Genomic DNA, 26,603 nt, shown 5'->3' on the forward strand with positions numbered 1-26,603 from the left:
CATGGAAAAAACGAACCACAATCAAATTACATCATGACATTTCTAGGAATTCGTAGCGGGTCATCTTGATCTAGTTCCTCGGTAGCTACTTTAACTCCGAAAACTGCAGCTGTTATTCATAGAAACGCTGTTTCGGTCCCATACTCACACCACCAAGGACTCCAAGCTACATCACCCCGCTACGAATTGTACTACCGTCAAAAAAGCAATAACATGCTATAGGAATCTGCTACAGGAAACAAAATGTTTTTTTGTGCTAGTTGCCACATAACTACCGTTCACCAACCGTTGAACTGCTTAATCACTGTTTTGATTGTAAATTCCTCTACGAACTATGATTAGTTTCAGTTAGAATTCTTTTCCGGGGACCAACCGGTGACGCAGTAAATGAGTACAGTGGTCCAAACTGAACGATTTGTAGAGTAGTAGTAGTAGTAGTAGTAGTAGTAGATGTATTTTGGATATGCGTAGTGTATATACAATGATTACAATCGGTTTATGTTGCCTGTAGCCCTTCACACGATATTCCGCGACCTTTTCTAGTCATTTGATAGTTTATGAGTTTGAAGCTTGTTATCTTGGCCTAATTTTCGGGAAAAATTGTAAAAAACCCGACCTGCATTGATATCATTTTCTTTTTACCTATACTAGTTATTAACCCTAACTATGTACATACTTAATATAGATGCTTATGACTAGTTCCTAACTAACTCATTTAATTGCCTCCTATGGCTAATCCTACACTTAAGACTGAAGTTACTACTTAAAGAAGAGATGAATGAAGTAATTTTCGGGATGTCGGCCCTCCGGTGGAGGTCCGTAGTGCTGTGCCAAGGCGGCAGATTGAAGATTCGTTTTAGGCATGTATTTTGGAATACTTGAAGCTTATACTTATGAGTTTTTGCGCAATCGGCCCAGACTGGAGCCGCATATGTTATTATTGGTCGTACTATGGCTTTGTATAGTAGGATTTGATTTTGTGTGCTTAATTTTGATTTCCTATTTATAAAGCTATAGAGCGCTCTGATTGCCTTCGATCCTGCCAGGAGTTTTGCATCGACGTGGTGTTTAAACGTTAAGCGTTTATCGAGGTACACTCCTAAGTATTTGACCTGATTTTTCCAAGGAATTTCATAGCTTTGTATTTTCAGTCCTTTTTTAGGCAGCTTTCTTAAACTTGTACACCTGGAGAAAAATACCGCTTCCGTTTTATTCTCGTTAACTTTTAGCTTCCAGGAAGTGCAGTATGCCATGTATCTTGCTATGCCATTGCTTAGGGCCTTGCTTATCTTCCTAGGATCTTTGCTCGATGAACAGATTGCAAAGTCGTCGGCAAAGGCAAATCTTGAGGCGTTTTTTAAGCGGGGAATATCAGCCGTGAAAATGTTGAAAAGCACAGGTGATAGGGCACTACCCTGTGGCAGGCCTGCGGGTAATGTAAACGGGTCAGACATATTTGAATTTATATGCACTTTACACTCTCTATTTCGAAGGAAAGAGCAAATTAGTTTTATAATGATGGTCGGAAAGTTGAAATTAATTAACTTATATATAAGGCCATTGTGCCATACCGTATCGAATGCTTTTTCCAGATCCAACAAGACGAGTCCAGTTGCTAGTTTTTTGTTGCGCTGAGCTTTGATTTTTTTAATGAGCCTAATCGCTTGGTGAGAGGTTGCTAGGCCTTCTTGGAAGCCGAATTGATACTCCGGGATGATATTTTGGTTTCTGATGTGCCTTTTAATGCGAGCCGCTAAAACTTTCTCGAAAATTTTACCGATATTATTTAGAAGACTGATAGGACGGTAGTTTTTGGGATCACTTGGCGTTGTCTGAGGCTTATGGATTGGAATTACCTTTGCTCTTTTCCATTCCACAGGGAAGTACGCTAGTTTTATGCAGCTATTGAAAATGAATGTTAGATATACGAGAGCTTTTGGAGGAAGTTGTTTAAGGGTACGGGCATTTAACCCGTCCGGACCGGTAGATAGTTTGTTTTTAAGATTTGAAATTAAATTTTTAATGACTACGGGACGAATCAGATCGCCTGGTGTGAAAGATGGGGAGGGGTTTGCAAAAAGGAAGTCCTTGACCGTGCGATCTACAGCAGGCCTTAGTGGACTATCTGAGGAGTGAGTGATTTGATTGGCTGCTTGGAAATGAGCTTTTAACGCTTTGCATTTATCTTTACCGGTGGTTAGGGATATACTATCCGCTATCAAAGGGGGAATGTTACTATTTCCTCCCCTAATGATTTTGGCGAATCTCCAAAGGCGCCTCTTATCACCTGGACTGTTCATTGACTGTAGATTTTTCGCCCATGCATTATTCCTTAGTTTGCCTATTACGGCTTTGATATTATTGTTTAGCTGTGTTACTAGGATTTTGAGAGTCTTGTTGGATCTGGTTCTTTGCCAAAGCCTACGTACGGAATTTCTATGTTTTATCAACTCCTCGACCTCTTCGGGCAAAATTAGATTGTATTGATCCGTGGGCGAGCTGGGAATGCTGCGATCGTGGGCGCACTTAATAGTGTCGGAGAGTGTCTTGACCATATCATCAATTTGTATTGTACTGATGACGTGCGAAAGGTTTAAACAAGATAGGTCCATGTTGCTATTGACTAAATCCCTGAACAGGTTCCAATCTGCACGTCTATAGTCTGGGATGCATATACTATTTCGACACACCTTTTCTAATTTGACTTTAAAAATCACAGGTAGGTGGTCAGACGAGAATTGGTTAATAGCAAGTAGCTCTGAGAGTTTTTGCGGGATGTTTGTACAAACAAAATCTAGGATTGATGGAGAGCGATTTGTGTCAGATGGAATATATGTAGGGTCCGTGGGATGATTGATTGTAAAGCTTCCTCTTTGTGCTTCATCAAAGAGGGCTATACCCATCCGATTTGCCTTTTGGCATTTCCACATTTTATGACGAGCATTGAAATCGCCACAGTTAATAAACATACTACCGTTACTACAAAGTTTGCGGATGTCCTCTTTGAATCCGATACAGTCTGTGTTAGCCCCGGGATTATAGCAAGCAAAGACTTCAAGACGACCGACGCACGTCTCTATAGATATTCCAATGGCCTCGATACACTTTAAGTTTCGCGATCTAACTTCCTGGTGCTTTATATGCTTACCTATTACTACAGCTACCCCGCCTTTTATCTTATCTAGCCTATCAAGTCTATAAATATTATATTTTGGATGAGATAATCTCATGCTTGGTTTAAGGAAGGTTTCGCTTATCGTGGCAACATCAATTAGATTTTTAACTAAAAATTGAAAAAATTCCTCCTTCTTATCGAGAATGCCGTTTGCATTCCATGTAAGGCATCTAAGATTTGTTGGTTTATACATTATTAAAGCAGTATTTTGCTGTTACCTTTATCACCAAGGTGATGAGATCTTTCTTAGAGCTGACTGCTCTCATGCCGGCGAAAACATCTTCGATGATCTGCCCTATTTCTTGGTCGTTGAACATATCACACTGCGGAGGAACTCTCCTGTGATCTTTGAATAGACTTGCAAAGTCCGGTTGCATCGGTCTTTGCGTTTGCTCTGGAAACTGGTGTTGGTGTAGTGCAGGGAATCGCTGGCTATTATAGGTGAAGGGCTTTGGCCGTGGTTGTGCTGGAGTCTTTGGTGTGGGTCGAGCCTTGCAGCCGGAATAATTGGCCGTGTGGTGTTCTCCGCAGTTCGCGCATTTTAACTTATTGGGAGAGAGCTTCTTGTCCGGATTTAGTGATGCCTGTGTAAGTGGGCATTCCTGGGATTTGTGAGTGTCAGCGCACTTTACACACACCGATTGCCGGTAGCAATTTGCGCTGCCATGCCCGTATTTTTGGCAGTTACGGCACTGCATTGGATTTTTCTTTGAGTTGTAATATTCAAAGTAAACCCGGTGGTGGTTTACTGCGCGCACATTACGCAGTTCGGCTAGGCTAATTGTACCTGCTGAGAAGTGTAGCAGGTACATTGCCTGCTCCTCGTACTTTTTGTTGCGGATATTCATTGTTTTAATAGCCGCTGGTACGATATTTTTTTCGCGTAGCGCTTCTTCGATATCTTTTGGCTCCATCTCAGGCAGCCCAAATAGGACAATTTTGGTTGTTCGGTCTTCTGGCAGTTGATGAGTGTAGAACGCCACATTGCTTTCTCTGAATTTGCCACGAAGGGCCCTGTAGTCGGCTACGTTGACCACCGATACGATGATGCCTTTTCTTGTGTTATTTGTGGTGTAGTTGACTACCCCCGCTTGCACTATGACTTTGTGTAAAGCGGCGACTGTCGTACCTGTCACCACAAACGGCGGGATGTGCGACGATTTTGCCGTCGCTTCGGCCCGAATGGCCGTTCGGGAATTAGGCACACCGGCCGTTGCAGGTGCGGGGGTGATGACCTCCATCGATTCCTCGTCACTAAGGAGATCGAATGGGTTTTCAGATGTGATGTCTCCACTGGCTTTTGTATCACTTTTCACGAGTCGCTGGTACTCGTCTAACGGGATTGTTACGCCTCGTCCTCTGCGAGGCTTTGGTTTGCTGCGAGCCCCCATACTTGGAGGACGCGCGTTTCGTTTGCTTTCACTTTTGGTAATATTCGTCGCTTGTTAGATCGGGATCCGAACTCGACCTATCTCCACGGAGGCTGGACGACGACTGGAACGATTTGTAGAGTAAATTGAATTGAAATCATAACTCGAGAATTGACCTTTTGACATTGCTCCCAGGAATTTCATTCGTTACCATTTAGTTCCGCAAGTTGGAATCAATACTAAAAGCAAATATGCACTTGAACTTGAACGCTGTCAGTACTCATTTGACATGTCAACCAGGTAGAGGGAAGTTTCTATCAAATTTTCTTTTCCACCAAGTATGCAATCGACCTTTTCGGTTCGACTCATTCACACCTCAAAACCGCGGGAAGCATTTCGAACAAAAAAAAAACCAACATAGGGTTCGCGGAAGGGTTTTCGAAATATTGAACACAATTCCAAGAATCCTTTCTTTCACAGATTTCGTTCCCGATCCATCCCGTGCGGTCAAACCCCTTTGTGTTTACACCATCGCGGTCGCGGCTCGTCGCGGGGTTGGTCCGCATATTAATGATCTCGTTATTCAATAAAGGCAACCACTGAAGTGGAAAGTAATAACCGAAACCCAAAAGGGGAAGGGCAAACCAAATATAACAACAACAACAAAAAAGTGCGTCAATCCAGCCGGACCCGGCAGGTCCCAACATTCCATACAGTGGACGGAAAAGCATGTAATTAATATGCTCTCACCAGCGTCAAAAAAAACGATCGCCACCGAGCATGGCGCGGTGGAAATCAAAGCGCTACCCGAAAACCAAAGGCGACAGCGTGGAAATCATTACCTGGCCGTTATATTTTCCCTCCGCCGGCGACCGCAACACCCGAAAGAAGGTCCGCGACAGGACAGAACAGGAGGGCCAAGAACAATAAGAACCACACCAGATAACGGGTCACCAAGAATCTGGTCGGGAAAGTATTAATAATTAGTTTAATTTTGGAACGAACCCTTGCCTTCTACCCCGCGCGGTGGTGAAAAAAGGACACGAAAGAACCCTTTCTTGGTGACGCACGGACCAAACCGTCGAAACAAAACAAAAAAACAACAGCGCGGACTGATCAACGTCATCACCAGGTAAGGCCACGGGAGGAACATCACGGGGATCTGCGGCCGCCTTCGTGAGCCGCGACGACCCGGGGCGTCACTGGCCGTGCCGTAGTCGGCCCTCCACGGAACTTGCGAGGACTCATTTATCCTCAGCAAAAGGGAGGAAGGTCGGCAAAAACGGCAAGTTGAACGAAGTTATAATTGGAAAAGATGAACATAGGCGCGCCTAAAACTAGATAGATGTGGCCCCGAGCCATTCGAAAGGCGCCGGGAAACGGAACGGGATGCAGTCCCGTGATTCCGAGTCACGGGCCCCCGAAGACGCAGTGACACGCGCCTTTGACAAAAACGGCCACCGCTCGTACGCCCTTTTGTTACTAGCGGGCCACGCGTTTCCGGTTCTTCTCCGCCGCAACAAAAATACTCTTCAACCATCGTGGGTTTTGTGTGTGTGTTTGTCCCGTGAAAAGACCGTAGCGGCCAAGACTTGCGGACACTTTTTGGCCCAAAAATAGCCCCCGGCTAGGGGCTGTAATTCAATTCTACCTTCACCAAGTTTGTTGCCTTTCCCGCCAACAATCAAACGGCGCCGACGAAGCCGATCGACGACGAAGGTGGAGAACAACAATTTAATTAAGCGCTCCATTCCGGTTCGATGGTTTTAGTCTATTGTAGTTCTTCCTTTTCAGCGAGTGAGGGTCCTCTCGGAAAAAAAGGGGACCGGAAGCTACCGGCACCTTGTTGAACCGTAAAACAGAAATGGAACGAATAGGCCTTGAGGCCATCCTTTAGTTCACAGAGTCAAACCAACTAACTGCGTCGTAAGGGCGTCGATAAGACGAGGTAATATTCACTTGTGGCCCACTAACACGATATATCGGACTGCTCTTTGACGTCTGTCTGTCTGTCTGTCTGTCTGTCTGCGTATTTGTGTGTGTGAAGGAAGCCATCAAATCCAATCGAAATAACGATGAGTCCTGCAAGGCCAGATCCATTATAAATGTCTGCGGTCGTTTGTTTTCGGGGCCTATTTCCTGATTTGTGGCCACGGCACATCATGACGTACGCCCTGGATCGATGACGAGCCAGACGGGGGAAGGGGAAGGATGAAGGGGATTTATTCGAAGAAAAATCATGTTTCCCTCCACTCACCCTTCCACTCACCCTTCCACTCTCCCTCCGTGTCCTGGGACTGACCGGATAGTACGTGCGTCAGCTCGAATGAAAACCGATTCCATAAAAGTGTCTAATGGAATGAAGTGCCTATAGTAACCGGGCGGACACTCTCCGGCACAGCTATTGTTTCAGCCACCCCTCTTCTGCCCTTCATCATTTGTCAGGGCGTGTGGGTCGGAATTACACCCACACAGACACACAGACACACGCATGGTGCCCAAGGAGGTACGAAAAACAAGCGAAAATCATATTTGTCTCTGGAAATGGAAGCAAAAGTTGGAAGCTTGTTTTGGTCGTAAAAGCGTGTGTCTGTGTCTAGCCGACGGGTTTCGCTAGTTTTGTGTGTGGTTTGGGGTGGTGCCCCCACCCCCCCCCCCCCCCCCAAAATGTTGCCCATACAAACGGTGGTAGGGGAATTGGGTGGAAATTGATTTCTTATCTAGGGAGCCGCCGTCGCAGCGTGGAACGAAGTGCGTCAAAGCCCGGTTTGAGAGCGGTAAAGAGAGATAGAGAGAGAAACAGGGAGTTGTTTTGATGATCTAGCAGAGATCCCAATCCGTATGTTTTGCGACGGATGAGGAGATAATGCTGGTGAACAGTGTTCATATATTATATTTTGAATTATTACGTCCCTCTGTGTGTAAGAGGAGCAATTTTGGGCACTTTCAAGGTGACTCCAGGGCGGTACGTGACCTACAAAAATTCCATCGTCATGGTAGATCATAAACCGCGTATGTGTTTGTCAATTGCTTGACATCTTCTCATGTGGACGTTTGAAACGTTCATGGCGTAGTTGGGAAGAAATCACGATATTCTCGGGAGGAATGGCGTTCAATACGAGCAGCACAGTCGATCTGTCAAAGTGGTATCGCGCATGTACTTCGGTAAGTTGCTCCAGCGAAAAAAGGTAAATTTATTCATTAAAAAATTCATCATTTTCCTCGTTGTTTTCAGTGCAATGGGAGCCGAGGATGGACCTTTGCCTTTGGAGGATGGCGAACATTTCGTCAGCAAAGAACGACCTGGCTGTATGTATGGTGAAGGTAGGTTCTTGGCGAGCAGAAGATGCCGCTAAATGCTCTTTTCCAAGCTGTTCAGCACTTTCCTGTAACCCAAATGTGATTCAGTGTTGTTATAAAAGTGATACATATGAAGTTAAAATACATAAAATGTTACAAAACTACAATTATTGTGGTATTGTTTTCTGCTTCTCAAAACAAACCCTTTGAGAACAGTACCAGAAACGTAACGGGTTGGATTGAAACCGATTGGAGGATGTTTTTCCGACATGCCATACTGCCTGTCGCTAGATAAAGTTGGACAAAAGTACACTTTTTCCTACATTTATGGTTTACTTTTGAAGTGCATTTTCCTCCTACTTTCATGGCGCACTTTCCACACTTGTGTTGTTTGTCCAGGAAGCACCCTCAATTCGAGCAAATTCGAGCAGTCTTCATTACTGTCAAATACCGCTGATCGATCTAGCAAACTTATGGTGTTAAAAAAACCCTTCATTTCGTAGTTACCTCGAAGTCTGTTCCACAGTAAGTAAATTTGGCACACCACTACCTTTCCCGTACTCCTATCTTTCCTTTAAAAAAACCGCCACCAAAACCTTGCTTGATGAAAAGAATCTTTTACTTTCCTGAACTGAAATCAATCATTCTTCGGTTCCATGCTATGCGGACACCTTTCGTACCATAATTTTGCATAAATAAGCCACCACCATCACCACTGTGGTGATAATCTGGCGAGATATCCGGGCCACCGCGGGGAGAGGATACACCGATCGAACAGGCGCTCACCGTGGACTGCAGCGCAACAGATAGCGCCCTCGATCTCTGTGCGGCACGAAGGACAAAGTAAGCATCAAAAGGGTCGACCAGGCGGAGGCGGCCGCTGTGAGTGTGTGTGTGTGTTCCCGTTGAAAAAACGGTCAACAAAAAGGGACGCAGTGTGAAAAGCTCGAAACAAAAGGTTTATCGGAGCCGGACAGCAGCATTGACAGGACAGCAAGCCACTCACACACACACACACAAACACAAACACCGGAGAGAGCCATCGGTGAGAGGCGTAATTTATTATCCCCCAGGTGACAGTTAGTTTGATGAAGTCCGCTTATCGGCACAGGACGTCTCTGGAACCGACGGTACGGTTGGGTTGGAGGGTTGAGCATAACTTTTACGCCACATCACACACACACACACGCACGTGCGCCCGCGATCACGTGCTCTTCCTTTGCTGGCTTGGTGCCGGATACCGCAACCGGTTGGACAGGAAGCATCCGAGTCGCTTTGACCACACAACGCACCCCCACGGGAGGTGGTGGTGAGTTAATGATGATCAAGATGTATATAGCAGGGCGCTGAGGCCCATGTTCTGCATAAATGTGACACCTGTCGCACTAGCCGGCCGGCCAGTCACTATAGCGAGAGCGCGTATCACGATTTATCTTTCACGCTTAGCGTCCGGTAACCCCCCAAGCCCCAAGCTTGAACGTTGAAAAAGACCATGCGCCTCCATGACCTCGTCATCAATCCTATTCCACCGAACGGACCATTGCTTTTGATGCTTTATTTATTTATAATCCATCAAACTGGGTATGTATGTGTGCGTTTGGTGGTAATGCGAGGCCATGCCGTGTGCCCTTGTCGAGCTTTTCCGTCGACATGATTTTGCAAACCAAGGTCCCTCCCTCCCCTTCCCCATCATCCCCTTGCATGGCACGTAATCAATCTCTATAAAAGACGCAAACCATTTCCGGTTTCCCCCCCGAGAAGGTGGCAAACCGATTTTGGATAGATGGCGGTAGCATCCGATGGGGAGGAGGGGACAAACTGGCATCCATGTTACTCACACAGGACGAGCCGCAGCCGAGCAGAATGTCCGCAGAAGTGATTGAGTGATTGCAGCCGGTTCCGAGGCGCACCGGAAAAGGCGCAATCATGGTAAGTGGTTTGGCTGCACCTGACTACCTACCTAGTACCTGGTACCTTGTCCCTACTACCTGGCGCGCACTGGTATGCAATGACGCGTTGGCCCGAAAATTGAGCTGCAGCGGAACGATGATGGAACGCCACCGTTGCCTCTGTGGAGCGGACGAAATTAGGGGAAGGAAAAGCGTAACAAAGGAAAGGAAGAAGCGTCGCACTCTCTCGGAAACTCGGCTCGGAATCTAGTGGCTGGACGATCCAGTTGGTCCGGTGCGTTGTGTTGTTCATGTTTTTGTATGTGTGTGTGTGTGTTTTTTTTTGTTTGGTTCGTTTGCTGTGGTTGCAGAAGGTAATTTTCCAAACCATTTAATGCGCACAAATGCCAAAACAACGATGATTGTGGTTTTACTCGCATGTCAACCGAGCTGGCGGTTGACCGGCAAAAACCGCAGAGTCTATTTCGTGGTGCCAGTGGCAAGACCACCAAGGAGTACCGGTGCTCCGTTGTTTATTTGAGAGTTTGTTTTTTGTATGTTTTGTAATACACGAATTCGATTCAATTTCGAATGCTATTCTTGTGGGAGATGTTTTTTTTAGTGACATGGAAGCTATAAATCACTTGATAGAAATCAACTGACCCCGGGCAGTAAAAAGTTCAATTTTGCTTATAAATATTGTGACCAAGTCATTTGACCGGATGCTCGAATGGGTAGCGAAATGATGTAAAGGAAAAAACTGATTTTTTTAAAGGTAACACATCGAAAAGTAGTATTGAAATTAAGTAGCTTTTCCATTGCTTCTAAGGTATTAAAAGAAAAAAAGAAACATTTTTTTAAGTACTGGACTTCTGGACACTTCAAAAGAGTACAAAATAACATTAAAGCAATAAAAGTGTATGGTACTAGTGTACCGTGTGCTGAAAGAAAACATTAGTTTAAAGTTTGCATGCGATAAAGCATGGAACAGTTTTTATTTTACCGCACAGAATAGGCCCTATCTCAGCCAAAAACTGACGTATAAAGATAAAAAAGGCGTCATTTTGTAGGTTTTTTTATTGCTATACAATATAGGGGAAAATTATTCCTTAACTTTTTACACCATTTTTTCAACTTTTACTTTGACATCACCCAAATTTTTTTGCACAGTACAGTAGGTCACATCATTTGGACTCTTGTTGCACGTCACCTTCATATTAGAAGGGTTTTATACATTTTTGATATAATTTTTAAGTATCCTTTTGCTAATTGTCCAATAGAAATCGATGGAACGAAAATCCAGACATTTTTGTTGGATTGATAGTTTAACCTATGAAATCGATCTATTTGAATACAAAACATTAACGCCATACCTTCGGCAAGAACAGCCACGTAAATCATGCCAAACTTACACAGGATCATTGGTCGACAAATGAAGAACAACATTATTCATTTTTTTTGCCAAAAATTCGAAAGCCCTAATGGTGGAAACATTTGATTTGTCGCAAAAATGTCAAATCTCATCTCAACTCTTACGGGCATTTCAAAATTTTCTAGACATTCGCGTTTTTTTCTCCAACCAAATCGAGTATTAGTAGTAAGTATGTAGATTTTTTTTCGCGTTCCATCGGCGATGACTTTTGATTAAATCACAATGATTTAAAATAAGCGGCCAAATATTAACTGTTCCATGCTTTAGTTTAAATACCAGAACAATCCGTCGCAACAAAACACCACAAAGCGATATTACCCTCACCGTAGAACCACTCAGAACCTGGGAAAACCTTATCATTTCATGCGAAGCACATGGCAACACTTCAAGGTACATTCCGCGATGTAACAAGCCCTCAAACAACAGCCACCTCGGATTGATGTATTTTGCATCAATTGCATTGCAAATACACTCCCCACCAGGACATGCACGTGCGGGAATTAATTGAATCCCAACAGCCGCAGACAGACGCTTTCCCCCATTTCCCCGAAAACGGTTCGCACCGGAATGCTGCTGAATGTTGCAAAGTGTTTAAACAGCCAATCCCTGAATAAGCTATTAGATCGAATTGCGAAATCAAAGCGAATCGTTTCCGATAAGTGCCGGGGCGATGCTGACGTGAATCGTGGCAATATTTACACGAGCATAACACGAGCATTTGCGTAACCATTTTACGTGGAATGCCCCCACTCGCGAACCATTTTCGCTACATTCAAATCCTCATCTCATCTCAGGGACGCCGAGCATGTCGTCGATGTCGTGACCTTTCCTTTGGCATCCAAAGTAGAGACCGTTTGGGGAGTTTTATAACGTATGGTTGGCGTCAAACGAGCTTGCTCTCTTAATGAAAAACGTATTTTCCACCATTTCCACCGCAACTGGCATGACCTGGATTTCGTCCCGTCGTTGGGGAGGTTCGAGGGTGCGGTGCCGGTGTCAATAAATAATGCGATCGATGCGAATATATATGTACCAACGGTTGACCCACGACTGGCGCTTTACGATTATTAGTATCATCTATCATAGTAACGACGGCCGGCCGGTGGCAGAATCGGTTTCACGATTGAGAATATCCGGAACCTGAAGCTGAAGCTGGAGAAGAGCTCCTCAATATATTGACCGCTACACACGGCGGTGTTGTGATGTTGGTTCGACTTTCGCGTCGCACAATATCAGCTCGTTAGATCTCGATTCGTCGTTGCGTTGCGTTGCGCTGCGTTGGGTGCCATTCGCGAGTCGTTTATCAAGAAATGTTGCGGCACGTAGCAGAAAGCATCGAAAGCTTCATCGAAATCGCGAACGCGTAAATCATACCGAGACATCATAAATCGTCAGTACAAGCTACGGGTGTGTGTTTGTGTGCGTGCGTGCGTGCGTGTGCTACGCTTCTTCCAGAATCCAGACGCCCTTCTCCCATACACCGCAGATTGTAAGACAAACCCGAAAGACGACTGACAGCCATCGCTGGTAAGCTCGCAGTCTTGGTAGCGCCTTCAATGAACACCGTTTCAAATTAGCCGCCCATCGGTTTGGCGAAGACGCTTCACGAACTTCGTTCATGGTTTGTTTCCCCCTTCCCCACGCTATTTCCCAAAAACCAAGCGCACGCGAAGGCCACATTGGTTGAGGTGGATGCGACTCCACCGTCTCCACATCCGCCCGTACCGAAACCGATCAACCGAAAGTGGCGGAGGCGATGGTGGCAGCTGGCAGCGAAAGGCGGCGAAAGTAATTTAATTTTGCAGCATAATTGAGGCGACCGTTCCCGGCGTCTTGCGACTACTGAACGTCCCACCCCCCCGCAGGACGACGTCAAAAACCGCCGCCAAAGCGAACCGGTTTCGGTAGGCTGGCAACCAGGCTGGCGCGGGCATTAATTTGCATGTTTTGTTAACTTGGCATGACGAGCGGGAGCCGAGCCTGGAGGCCTCGTGCCAAAAATCTGGCAACCGCCAGATCTGCCGCACGACGCTGATAAAGTGCCCGGGTTTATGTAGTGCGCTCATTAATCGTCGAGCGACGACCGGATGAGAACGCCAGCGCCGAGTGAAGGCAAAGTCTTTGGCCAAAGTTTTTAATTTACTTCCCCCCACGGGAGGGGGGTTATTGATTTATGATCAATAATGCGAGAAATATTCGACCTAATGCTGCTGCTACTGCTGCAGGATGAGCATGATTTTCATGATTTTATGCTTCATAAAGCAGCCCAAAGAAAGGGGCTGATAAGTGAGCAAAGAATCCTCGCCGAAAAGCCGACGCTTCGATAAGTAACCGCAACGGTGAGATCATTGACCCTTCTCGTCATCTCGTTCCACAATCCATCCGGCAGGATTCGGCTTAGGGCCGGCGAAAAGAACAAGTGAGACTGTTTGTATTCCACCACTCCCCTGGGGGGGCAAGGGAAGGACTACCAACGATACCCTGGTGCCGGAAAGCGCCACACATAAAGTATCGATAAAGTTCGTTCCCTTGGGTGGCCAGGTAAAAGAAAACATTTTCTCCGGGAGAGGGAGAGAGAGAGAGAGCCTCCTTTCCCTCTCCAGGCCATTGCTGATCCTTCCGGGCACTCTTCGATACCAGGTTTATGAGTAGAACGACAGAGAGAGCGAGAACGCATGACGAAAGCCTAAAACAAACGCTGCGAGCGCCTGCAAGGTATGCAATATGTCGAGCATGAAGATGAGCGAGCTGTAGCCTTTCCGGGTGCGGAGGGCAGGGACGATTGCTGGAGGAATCGTTGGCCAACCCTGAGAAGGAAGAGAACGGTCGTTGTTGGTTTACCCACAGCATTTGGTGTTTGACGTGATGGATGCTTCCGGCGTTTGTTTGCCAAACAGATCACCAAAGCTCCGTGACGTACGTACGTACGTAGAAGGATGAAGTCGCAGCTATGATCGTTGCGAACCGATCAGCAGCCACCGCAGCCAGGGGCTGAATGGCCTCTTGAACGAAACGAAAACCCCGAGTTGCAAATTTACGTAAATTCGTTCGTTCCATCATCTGCCGGCGGAGGGGAGCAGCAGAAAAGGACGCAGGCGAATAAGGACCCGGGGCGCAGGGCCCAACGTACGCGTTATTAGCATTCACCTGCGGTGCTGTCATGTGCAGCTCACCACTACATCATGAAATAACAATCACGATAAGAGCCCCAATCAGCCTCGCGTGAACGTACTGCTGTGTTGCTGGATACTGATGGTGGTGGTATCAGCCTTGCTACATATGTGCGTTGCGGTGCCTGGTGTGCGCGACTGACATGCCAGCGCACGGCCTTGTCAGGAATGTGTTTTTGTTTCTCTCGACCATAGCGAGGACAGAGACCATGCCATGCCATGCCAGAAGTGCATCATTCTGTCCGAAGCGGCGGGAAAGAGTAGCGGAGAACTCTAACAAATTGTTGTAATATCATGGGTATGGAGGTTGATTTGATTTGAAACAGGATAACGAGAAAGCTACTGGTGCACGGCACGGTGCACTAAACAGCGCGCATCACATCACACTGAAGGCTGAAGGTTCGTGGTCCGCTCCGACTCGTGATGCGTATCGCCATCTGCGGTCTGCGATGGCAAATGAGAAGTAAAACGTCACTCGTGGAAGGGAGAGTAAGACGAGAGGAGAATATTTTGAAGGCAAGAAGATGGTTTAGGTAAACAAGCAGACGAGTGCGCCATAGAACCAAGATGCGAAGAGATGAGGCATCATATTGAAGTAGCAAGCTTTCGGAGATGAATTTTGGGTAGCATATTCTATGAAGTTCACAGGGACCAAAAGAAGGTCAATCTAAATTAAAGTTTTGACAAAACCGTTAAGCTTGCAGCCTGCAAGGACTCGTTCGCTGATATTTTTTTCGATTGTCGCGAGATCACAAACGTAAAACTGCATCCTTGCAGCTCGTCAGCTGCATGACGTCGAGACATAAAAGGCATTCATCCGTTAGTTACGCTTTGCCAACGACCTTGTCAATATGTGTGACAGTAGTAATACGATGCAACATAGGAATGGGGAGCTTATCCGTCATAAGAGGTCGCGAAGGTCCTCGAGGCTCGAGGTTCCCGGGAAATATTGTCGCTTTTCGATTACGCTGAAGCCTTGGCCAACGAGCGCGTTTTTTATGGCGTTCACATATACTACTCCCATCGCCATCATCATCATCATCCATTGTGACAGACGGAGCTGTCACGATTGACGATTTATCCGGTGACTTCAAGGCAGTGACAGCCAAACGAAGCGAGGAGCGAGCTCATGTCCATCAAAAAAAAAAAAAAAGATTAGATATCCCGCCCTGACGTGACTCTTCAAATCTGGGAACCGGGTGTTCGGCATGGAAATTGGCCTCGGAATGGAACAGGAATCGGTCCTCGAAAGGGGCTTTTGAAGTGCGCTTCAACCGAGGGGTGTCGTTTCGTTCCGTTTCGGCGGCAACAGTGTAATTCACCATCGGTGATTGGATTTTCCGTTATCAAAGGTACCGGGATTCATTGGATTTTGGGGCTTCGATTGATTCACACGAATCGATGAATCCCGACAGCCAATCGCTGTTCCGACGGTAGGACGACGAACACACACACACACACACACACACACACTACACTACACTTACCGATGACGGTCGCGAGGATGACAATTCCCAGTACGATGGCGGTCGCGATCACGCGTATCAGATAGATTGTCGTTTCGCTGGCGATGGCATCCTCATCGAGATCGCCGCCAGGTAGCAGCAGATCCCTCCCGGTGCCATTGGGGAAGTAATACCGGCTGGTTGTGTTGTTACCGGCGCCACCACTGGCACCATAGTTGAGCAAGAAGCAGTTGGTACAATTCCACAGTGCCATCAGCTCATCCTCCTCGAGCAGATCGGGAAGGGAAAGCGATAGACCACCACCGATCCCGCTCGCCGTCAGCCCGCTACCGGCAGATGGCATGAGCGAGGATGCTCCCAGTCCGGGGGAGGAATTATTCCCCATCCCACCACCACCATCACCGCTAGTATCCTCTCGGGTGCCGCCATAGTCTACGGTGATCGTACTGTAGTTGGAGAGGAACGTCTGCGTGAGGTTCTGCACGGTATCGCTCGCGGTCGTGGCAAAGCTCGACGGTTCGGTTTCATCGGTGAGGGTACTTGCGGTAGCAAACGACAGCGGACGGTTCGTCACTGTCGTCGTCGTCGTCGTCGGAATTGATTCACTGTAGAGCAGGTCAGCAGCACGATCTACGCTGGGCGGAGGTGCGGTCGAGTAGTAGCTGCCAGTTGGCACTGACTGAAGGCTGGATCGAGGGGACGACGAGGTAAACGCGGTGGGTCGGCCAGTACCGACCGACGTGGCAAGATTGTAAGGGACGGTAAGCGGACTACTACCGGTGCTACTGCTACTACTATGAGCGGGAGAGGTGCTGCTGGGAAGACCGTACGTTACACGGGAACTGGCCGCCGAAGTAGGAGAAGAGGTGCTTCGTGACCGGGGCAGGGTGGTCCAAGCAAATGATTCATTCGTTGGGTGTCTACCGTCCATCAGGGCCATAGTTTGTGCATTGACGCCGATGCCCGATGCTCACCGGTTGTCACTTTTTTTCCGAACCTCACTCACTCACTCACTCACTCACCCACTCACTATACTTCACTTCACTCACTCGATTCGTTTCCTATCGTAATCCTTCGAAATGTATCCAATTGTTGGCAACAGAAGGACAATAAACACACACGCACACACTGATACATCAGGAGGGGCCTCTTGGGCCCCTGTACAACCCCACACCACTGCGTACTGGGGTTGTCTCAGTGTCAGTGGCACTTCACTCACTCGCTTGAAACCATGGCTACTGTACGCTTCTCATCACAAACATGTGGTTGCTGTGTTGCACTTCATTGTGTGCGAAACGTGCTCACACAAACACGCTACTGTATTATGTCATTTTTATCACTTTCCGACGGCACCGCCGGTCTGCAACGAGATGGCGCCCCCGATTGTCATGATGGTACGCTCGATAAACCATCACGTCGCGCATCGCGCCGTCAAATACGTCGATCAGTGCGCCCGATCAAACCTGCCCGATAAACTTTCAGCGATTCGTTGATTATTAGCCGCTGTCAACGCCTTCGATCCATCGATGGCCGTTTGGAGCACTCATACGATAAATGCACTGCAAAAGAGAGAGAGAGAGAGGGAGAGAATGAGTGCATGAGAATAAAGGAGTAAGTACAGAACTTTGTGCTATTATTTTAGGTCATGAAACTGAACAATCAGCAAATGCTAGAACTTGTCAGTGCAGCACACGAACGCAACAACTAATCGAATATCGAAACACAGCGACAGCGGAGACCCTGAGCCTCACTCCGTGGGTATATAGTAATGGTTAGGGTGCAGGTGTCACGATCCAATCGATAGACGGTCATCCACAGGGTAATTGAATGTTCCATTGTAAATTGCAGCCCCATGCCCTCTGGTCTATGACGTGGGGCCGCCAGCACGGGAAGAAGAAGGGATGCGGAGGAACACCATCATTGTTGGTGTGGTTACTGTTGCTGGCTAAGGGGTAAGCGAGCACAATCAGCTGTTATTTGCGAATGCTGGAGCGAAGCCAATTATCTGGAAGCTACAGCTCGCTATTGCTCTTTGACAAATACGTTCTATATGTGTGTGTGCGCATGTCAAAGTGTTTGGGAGTGTTTGTGTTTGTAGTTCAATTCGGTAGTAGCACAATGATTGCAACCGACAAATTATGATGCAATTTGATTGTTGGCACTCAAACAGCTTACGAAGTGTTATGAATCGATACCGTTGACACTATTAGAGTATCACCGGTCGAGCGCCTCCATCACACCGGCACCATTACAACCGTCAGTGACTACTAAATCAACTCAGAAGCGTTATAGTAGTCACTGCATGACAAATGATGTCGAACGTTTATTGACACTTGCCCAAGGTGTCAAGCCGATGACAGCCAAGTGTGTGAGTGAATTATTGGAAAATTGATAATCTACATCAACCAACAGAGGAGCTCCCAGGACCCTCGTCATCAGACAACCCACAAGCTTCGGCGTAAGCTGGTACGGTAAGCCTGGAACTGAAAGTAATTCCCAAATACCAATCTGAACGAACACATAACAGCCAGCATCAGTCCTCCCCGGCAGACTCTGCTCGACCATATGGTGTCATGTGGCGAAGAGCGTTCGAAGGCATGTCCGAGTCGGGTCGAGAAGAACGGAAGAAACAAATCCCTTCCAAAGCACGCATCCCTTTTTGCCGCTCGCTGACGTGACGTAACCGCAGGAGTTACGAGCTCACCCTCCCTCGCCAGTAAGGCTCATTAGGACTACACGATTCGATTATGCTAATGGAAGGGAAGTCAAACGAGGAATCACATGGGCCACTGGCGTTGCTCCGGGGTTGCTCCATGGGGTATTTGTTTTCCTAGGTCACGGGAAGCGGTATGCCCGAGGTCCGGAGTGCCCCATGGTTGGGTCAAATATAAATCTAATCTGACCAAAAAGGATTCCAATGCGTGCGCCTGTGTGTGTGTGTGTAGTTGTGTGCACAATACTGGCTCGAACGACCTAATGGTCGGCCCAGGTCCCCGGAATCTGACTTCTTACGCCTCAATGCACCGTAATGTGTGAAGACCGGAGAACCTGTAAGGCAGGCGAGTGAGTGTCTTTTGCAGGCAGGAGTGCAGGAGGTAAATGGTTCACCGTCAGGTCGGCACTATCACGATGGAATACTGATGCCGATGTTCAACTCATGCTGAAATTCACTTGGAGCACTTGGCGTTTCGAGCAATCAGTATAGGCTACATGTGTTTCGTCGAAGGCGAAAGCAATTGATCGATCGATTCTAATGCGTCGCTGACGTTTGGGCCTTATTCCCCCTAGCAGGGGAAAAGGCTATTGTTTGTTTGTTTTCAGTTGTTGACAATTGTCCTGTATATATTGTATTGCCTAAGTCTAGCCTATTAACATAACAGTTAGATCTAGCCAAATTGAACCAATCATCAGTCCATTATTTATTACTGTGTTTTTTCCATTGTTTCTCCGTTACGTCGCGTCCCCCGCGTTAATATTCATTTCGTTGTTTTCGATTCGTGCTGAAGCGAATGTTTGCAGCGAAAATGGTAGTCCCAACTCCAAAACCCTGCGTCTGGCGTGGATTTGCTTTGCTTATCGACGGCACTTACCGCCTAATGAACAGCAAGCCAGTATCGGAATGCAAAACCCGGCGGAGCGAGTAGCATAAATAAATCAATTAACATTGTGTTTGGCTATGGCCTAACGTTTGCTTCGACGCACACTCGTGCACCCTCTCTCTCTTTCTCACGCTCTGTGGTCCTTCCCTTGCCAACGAAGCCCAACTGGCTGCCTCTGTCTGCCAGTGTCGTCGTCGGCTGACGTCGGAACCCACGCCAACGAACGTACAACTTTCGGCAGCTGACGTGATGAATTTATTATGATTTTTCAAAAAGTTATGCGTGCTGTCAACCGGGTGACGCAGCAGCAGCAGCAGCTACAGCACTCTACGCGTAAAAGTACCGTGCATCGATCCGTCTGCTGACGACATCGAGCCCAAAAAGGCGGCGCGGAAAAGGCTACTGCAAGTATGCAGAAAACGGCAAAGAATAAACAATCACGACGCCAAAACCCGGCGAAAAGAAATACCAGCCACCGAACCGAATGCATGAGTTGAGAATGGAGATGAAGCACTTTGTCCGCGGAAATGCTAAAGCAAAAAAAAAGACTGGAAACCCAATCCAACCGGGTAACAACTGGCCAACAAACTGCACAAACCGTTGGCGGAAGTGAAATGGGGCGAATGAAAACTATAAAAAAGTATGCAAATCAAAAATAGGGGAATGGGTAAGAGGAACGGTTTGCTAAAAAGCATTGAAGCGGGAAGGAAACAAAACGGCCAAACGATAAAAAACAAAGTTCCGAAAAAGCAATCACCCGCGGGGGGATCCGATGGTGGTAACCGGGCCCGGGCCCGGGGCGGGGGATGCGTTTAGTTTCGCGAAAAGCGTAGGGAAATTTTCAATTTAATTAAAGCACGCAGCGCAACATGCTGCGAGCATTAAAATGTGTGCCTGTCTGTGCGTGTGTATGTGTGTGTGTGTGTGAGCGCCACCATTGGTTCGGTTCTGGCCTGGAACGGTGCCAACATTCCGGTGCTCAAAAGCAACAAACGGTGCGCTACTGGTCGAGGACTCCATCAGACACACAGCAGGGTTGCCGCTAGTCCTGAGGCGTCTACCTGGAGGGTGGTTGTTGATGCCACCGAAAAAAAGGCCTATTCCCCGTGGAGCAACCAGCAGAAAAACGGAGAATCTAGCTAGTCTACTGTGTGGCGAGGAGGGACATCGCTGGACAAATTACATTTCCCACGGAATTCGGTCTAACGCCGAGCATGACAGTTTAGCCGGAGTCTATCGTTGATGGTTCGTTTTTTTTGGCCCCCTGGATGGTGTCGCAAGCTGGTGGCCTGCGGGCTAGCAGATTGATGGACACGCAGCACTCGACACATCGTTTCGCTTTGCAGTCAATGCTTCCAGCAAAGCAGCAACAGAGCCCGGACAGCCAGTCGGACTCATTCCGACAGCTTTCTATACCGCGAACTAGAGAACGCAGATCGATTCCACAGATCCGCGTATCCTCCAGTGAACTAGTTTTAATTTAGTTTCGGGATACTAATCGTTCCTTGCTGCTCTGGATAACTCTAGCGACTAACCGGGGTCGCTGGTACGATACCGGATTCCGACGTTGGATTACATTTACTTTGGCTACATCGAATTCATTTGAATTGCAAAAGTGATGCACCATCCAGCACTCCAGCACCAACCTTAATCTCAATTTCTGTTGCTACAAAAGTTCTACGCTTGCAAGGGCGCCCTTCAGAAGAAGAACGAAGAGGAATACCGCAACGGTCTTATGCCAGTCTTTAAACTCTGTTAGTTTATACCGAACCCTGTTTGGTGGCATCCTGGAGGATGCTGCTGGCATGTAAGACCGAGCATACCGGTCTCCATCTACCAGCAGAAGCTATCTGGCAAGAACTGCCACGGAACCACGTGAGATAAACTTATCGTCTTATCGACCGGAGTCGGTTGGTTGGTCGGTTGGTCAGTGGTTTTCTGTGTGGCATGTGAACTTTATCCGAAGTAGAATCCCAATGACCGGATCTGGCATTAGACACACTGGCATCGTCCAAATGGGGGTTCGCGTCCTCTCCTCCCGGGATTGGAGCCGGTTCTCTAATGAGTTTCCTGTGTTTGCTTTTAATTTGAATCTATTTGAATTCGATCATCACCAATTACTTCCACGCCCGTGCTCCCGACGTTTGGCAAGGGCATCAGGGTGTTCGTGTGTATGTGTGTGTGTGCTTTAGTGTCTACCCGCAATTCAATCGAAGTCGGGAGCGCCCCCCCCGTTGGAATGTGTTAAGGTTTTCCATATGGTAAACATGGTAGCACTTTGTCGGATAGAACAAGAAGCCGATACCAAAGGCCGGGCACAGCTTGGACCATGGAAGTTTACCAGGAAAGGAGTAAAGATATAGAAGGAAGATGGCGAGGAAGGTAACGCCTGTGTGGATCAATATTTACACTGTTAATGAACACATTTAACAGTGCAAACCATTGGGACCGGCAAGGATCTGGCATCCTTGAACCGGTTCCGGTACCGGGTTGATGCCCATCACACGCTTGCACACAGCACACACACAGTTGGTGAGGCCGGAAGTCCAGCTGTAGACCGGACCGGAAAGACCTATGATTGATTGTTGTACCAGACATCGTTGATCAGTGAGGGAAGGGAAGGGTAGGTTTACACGGAAGAAGCTGTTGATTCTCGAGACGAGTCCCGAAGGCTCGTCCCTTGGTTTCGATCAGTGTACGCTGGACTTGTGCGTCGTAAGGCAATCTGTGTGTGTGTGTGTTTGTGTGTTCCTAGAGCTTTAAGGTGAAGATTGCTATGCTTTAAAATGGACAATCGGTAGCATCAGGGAATACTAGAGTAAGCAGAAACCCTTCCGTGAACCTTGACTCTAGGTGACAGATGGCCGCAAACATTGGCTGACGGATGGACATGTGACCGATTTCGGGGTTTGGGCTCCCTTAGTAAACAGATCTAGTTACGAACGGTTTGGTCGGTGGGGTGGAAGGGGTTGGGCGATAGTGAGATGCTTGGTTGTGAGCTGTGTAATCGATCTGCCAGGGAGCGTCAGTTGGTCAAAAAGTTACTTAAGGATATTGTTGCGATACGCAGGTGTGAAGCTCATGTTTACGAAGGCACACACACACACACACGCACGGACAAGCTATGACAGATGGCTTTCGGATGATTGATTGGTATAGGTCAATTCAATCCCGTGGCTAGTTCTGGTAGAGTGAAATGAATTTCCAAGAATTGTTTGTTTGGATAAACGTGTCATTTGTGATTCAACCAGAATGCTACTTCCGACACATTACTGTTAGGCTGTTAGTGGTATTAGGAGTGATGAAAATGAAGTGGTTCGCTCGTCGTTATTGTGTCGTTCCAAAATGTGTTCCTCCATAACTAGTAAACTCCATCTCTGAGATGTCATGATGTTAGAGAAACATATGCTTGAGCTCATCAACAATTTTCAACAGGAATTCAACGACATGCCAATGTCCAGCTCAGAAGAATAACAGACGATGAATTTGAAGATATTCTGGAGAAAATTTACTTATTTTTAGGTGGTTAGAACTAGCTGAATATTCAATCACATGCGATTGGATTACTATACAGAATGCAATCGAGTCGTATAATGTTATACGCAAAGACACAAGGATAAGTCAATCCACTTCCTGCCAGAAATCGAAAACTTTCCTCAAAGATGGGCTTAAACTGAAGCTTCTAAATATAAACCCTGTTTAAATAACATAAGACATTCTCTAGAAAGAAGTGCATTAGAAGTCGGTACAAAAAACCCGACAACAAATTATGCTACACTCAAAATCTGTAACGAACTTCTAAAAACCCATCACACCAGCACGATAGAATGTATAAAGAATCTTCCGCTTGCCTTTGAAGCACTGTGCTAAAAGCAAAGTTTCACTTCGCCATAAGCTACACCAGTGTCATTTGCTGTCAATCCCGACAACATTCCAACCACCATCAGCCACCTCCAAACCACGCCAGCAGCGAGACGATTCTATCGAAACCGAAAAAAAAACAACAACCCAACGGTCCATCGATTCAAAGCTTACTCGGTTCGGTCCACACCATAAAGAGAGAGTTTTATGGTCGAGGCCACGTGCGCTTCTAGAACAACACCGCCACAACTCATCGCCACAGGGTTTTTCTCCTCCACGGCACGGTCCCTTTCCCGTCTGGTGGGTTCGATCTCCACGGTAGAATCGTTACTCGCTCCGTAATCGTTTCGTAAAGCGTATAGCTTGTACTCTACCGTTACCCGTCCGGAGCTGGATTACAACCAATTCAATGCCAACACCTTCAGTTGGAGTAAACTCAAGCTCAGCAGCAGCATCTCTGTCTTCATCCATAAACCTGACAAACCTAAAACCGAGCGTCACAAAACTCGCGCGATTAGGCAAGATAAGCTCTAATAGAATCATACATTTTGTATGAAGAAAGCACAGGCTGGCAGACGCGGTCAGGGCCGGATTGGAACGATGGAAAACTTTGGTCAACCATTGACCGGGGCGGGGTCTGGATCGTAAAGAAACATAAAGATGCACTTTCTACATTACCACCGCAACCCGACTGATGGTGAAGCAGTACCGGTGCATTGCAGAGTTTCATGTTGCTTCGGAACTCCCGTCGTTTCATCTCAATGTCTGGTTCGTCCTCATTCAATTACGTTAGCTCCCGGATTATACCGGTTTAACGTTATTTGTTCGAGAGGGTTTCCATGGCTCAGTTACACACAGTTGCTCAGTGAATTGCGCTTATGAATTCATTTTCTTCTTTGAATGTCTTTGGAATTGAAATGAAGGTTTTTTTTTAAATGCAATGTATTCAAGCAATAATTCGAGTGCATTCAATAATCTTGATCTTTGTTGAATCTCTTTTGAATACGTGGGTATGATTGATTAGATTGAGATTGCCATGGATGCCTACAATCCATTGGTGTTAGTGAGTGATGCAAATTATACGCTGAGAATCTTTGATCTCGATACATTTTCTAATCAATTGATTTTCTTATTGCTCATCTGATTATGCAAGAATTCTGATAATTATGTGTGCTGGTTCTAGTTCTAATTTTAAAAGCTCTATTATGAATTAATCAAATCTCGTGTAATTCAATGGTTCAAGAAAATGAGGAGCATTGAATTCACTTAATTATTTACCGCAAAAGTTTCATGTAGCCCAACACAAGCAAAAATATAGATTGTAACCGTAATTGAACAAAAAAGTATTTTTTAGGTAAGTCAAAGATTTTTCAAGGTCAAGTTAAAGGACCGTCACAGATTTTTGTCTATTGTATCTTAGTTGAAACTATTGGAATCTAAAGCACATTTTTCTTTGATAGTCCAGGCAATAGATTTTTTTCGACTGAAGACGAGTCCCGGAATTTAAGGGGTGCGCTTCGGTTTTTTATTTTGTTTCTTCGCATTTACTTTTTATATTTTTTTTATGAGTGCTTATCCTTTCTTAATTGTGTAAAATTGTGGGAACAAACGAAGCCAAACTGACAAAAATATAGATTTTTGAAAAACTTTTATACAAGGCTCAATACATTTGAAGCGATTTTCCCAAAACCAACGTTTTCAAAGTCGGTGCCCATCGTAGCATAAAAACTACTGAACCGATCGATTTGAAATTTTGAACACATAATCTGTACACTATTTGCCAGGTAGCCCCGTCGAGTTTTTATAAAAATTTTGGATAGTTTTTTTAAAATAATTTTTTTAATTATGTGAAGTGTCGTTTTTTGAGGCAATATCGAAAAAAGCCTCACTTTTTAAACTTCAAAAATCGAAAAATAGAAAATTTCACAAAAACTCAACGGGGCTACCTGGATAAACTTATAATCTAATAAAATAATATTCATTTCTATATTTCTGATGACCCAGCACGTGGCTAAGACGGGCACCGCAAAAAGAACATTTTTGCAGGCTTGCCTTTCAAGATTGGATGAAATGAACGTAATTTTGCCCAAAACCCCAAAATAGTTTACGTTTAATATGATATTCACTTGAAAAAATGAAGTTGAATGGTTTCCGCACTAAAAAATCTTCCAAAACAAGCCTATTTTGACCCGAAATAACCAAAGCCCCCCCTCAAGTCAATTGTAGTTGATGGTAGAAGAAAGAAAATTGGAAAGCGTTTTTACAATTCTCTGAAAGGAAATATTTTCATTCAAATCATCCTCTCTCTAGCTTAAAAATACATTTTCGTATCGTAGGCGGTATCCACAAACTAGTAACATTATGTGTGTGAGTGTATTCATGTGCATAAATAATTAAAATTTGAGTTGCGTTCTCTATACGGTTGCTCTAACACAACCCACACGTCATCCCCCCATCATCAAATTGTGCTCACTTGGCACGATCGTAATCATCAATCCGAAGGGTTTCGCACTAAAAAAACGAGTTGAAGGTTGAAGGCCCCAACTATCTCATAAATGGACGAAACACACACACGCACGCGCACCAAATCCTTACGACCCTGAAAAAACAATCTTTTTCGCTAGGATCACCCCCCCCCCCCCCCCTTCCATCGGATCCGGAGCGAGTGTTTTTCTTTATTTTTCCATAATTTATTCCACAATTTCATGCCGTCCGTCGTCCGTCGATCCGTCCGGACCGTGTTGTGTTGTTGCATCTCGCCGGGGAGGGGTCCGCAAAAAACACACACACACACACCAACCAGGGCAAGGACACGGAGCGTTCGTGGCAAATCGTGCTAAAAATATGGATGGCAAAAGGATGAGAAACCGCCATGTATGACCTAGAAGGCAGCGAGATGAAAATGAAAATCACTCCGAGCAGTAGCAGCAGCAGTAGCAGCAGTACCGATTGGTGAAGTAAAAGCGGATTAGCCAGACACCGGACGGACCGGACGGAGCGAAGGAAAAAGGCGCTTACTTTATCCATCAGCCGCAGGACAACGGAGCTAATCCCTTGGTTGCAGTGGCAGAGATCTCTTCCTCCCCAAAAAATAGTCCATGAGCCCTCATTGTTATCTTCTGCTACTATCGTTTTAAGCTCCCGTCCCGCTTTTCCGTGCTCATCGGTTATCTTGAGCTTAAACCATAACCACCACCGCAGTAACACCACCACCGCCCGGACAACGGACTCGTGAGAACCACATTCTAGCGAGTGCTACGATGATGGATGCGAACGTGCGTCTCTCTTGCTGCTGCTGGTGCTGCTGCTGCTGCTGGTGGCAATGGTGACCGGCAGCATGA

At 46.4% G+C, this 26,603-nt stretch overlaps 1 protein-coding gene across 1 annotated transcript in view; it reads right to left on the reverse strand.

The window, feature by feature from the left end:
• The window catches only part of LOC125954265 (5-hydroxytryptamine receptor-like), a 56,163-nt gene extending 39,246 nt beyond the window's left edge, over positions 1-16,917 (reverse strand). Inside the window, exon 1 of the mRNA XM_049684418.1 lies at positions 15,824-16,917. Coding sequence (XP_049540375.1) covers positions 15,824-16,742 — 919 coding nt within the window. The 5' untranslated portion in view covers positions 16,743-16,917. The remainder of the gene's footprint in view (positions 1-15,823) is intronic.
• Positions 16,918-26,603: the final 9,686 nt, after the last annotated feature.

The sequence above is a fragment of the Anopheles darlingi genome, chromosome 3 (genome assembly GCF_943734745.1).
Source record: "Anopheles darlingi chromosome 3, idAnoDarlMG_H_01, whole genome shotgun sequence".
NCBI classification, from domain to species: domain Eukaryota; kingdom Metazoa; phylum Arthropoda; class Insecta; order Diptera; family Culicidae; genus Anopheles; species Anopheles darlingi.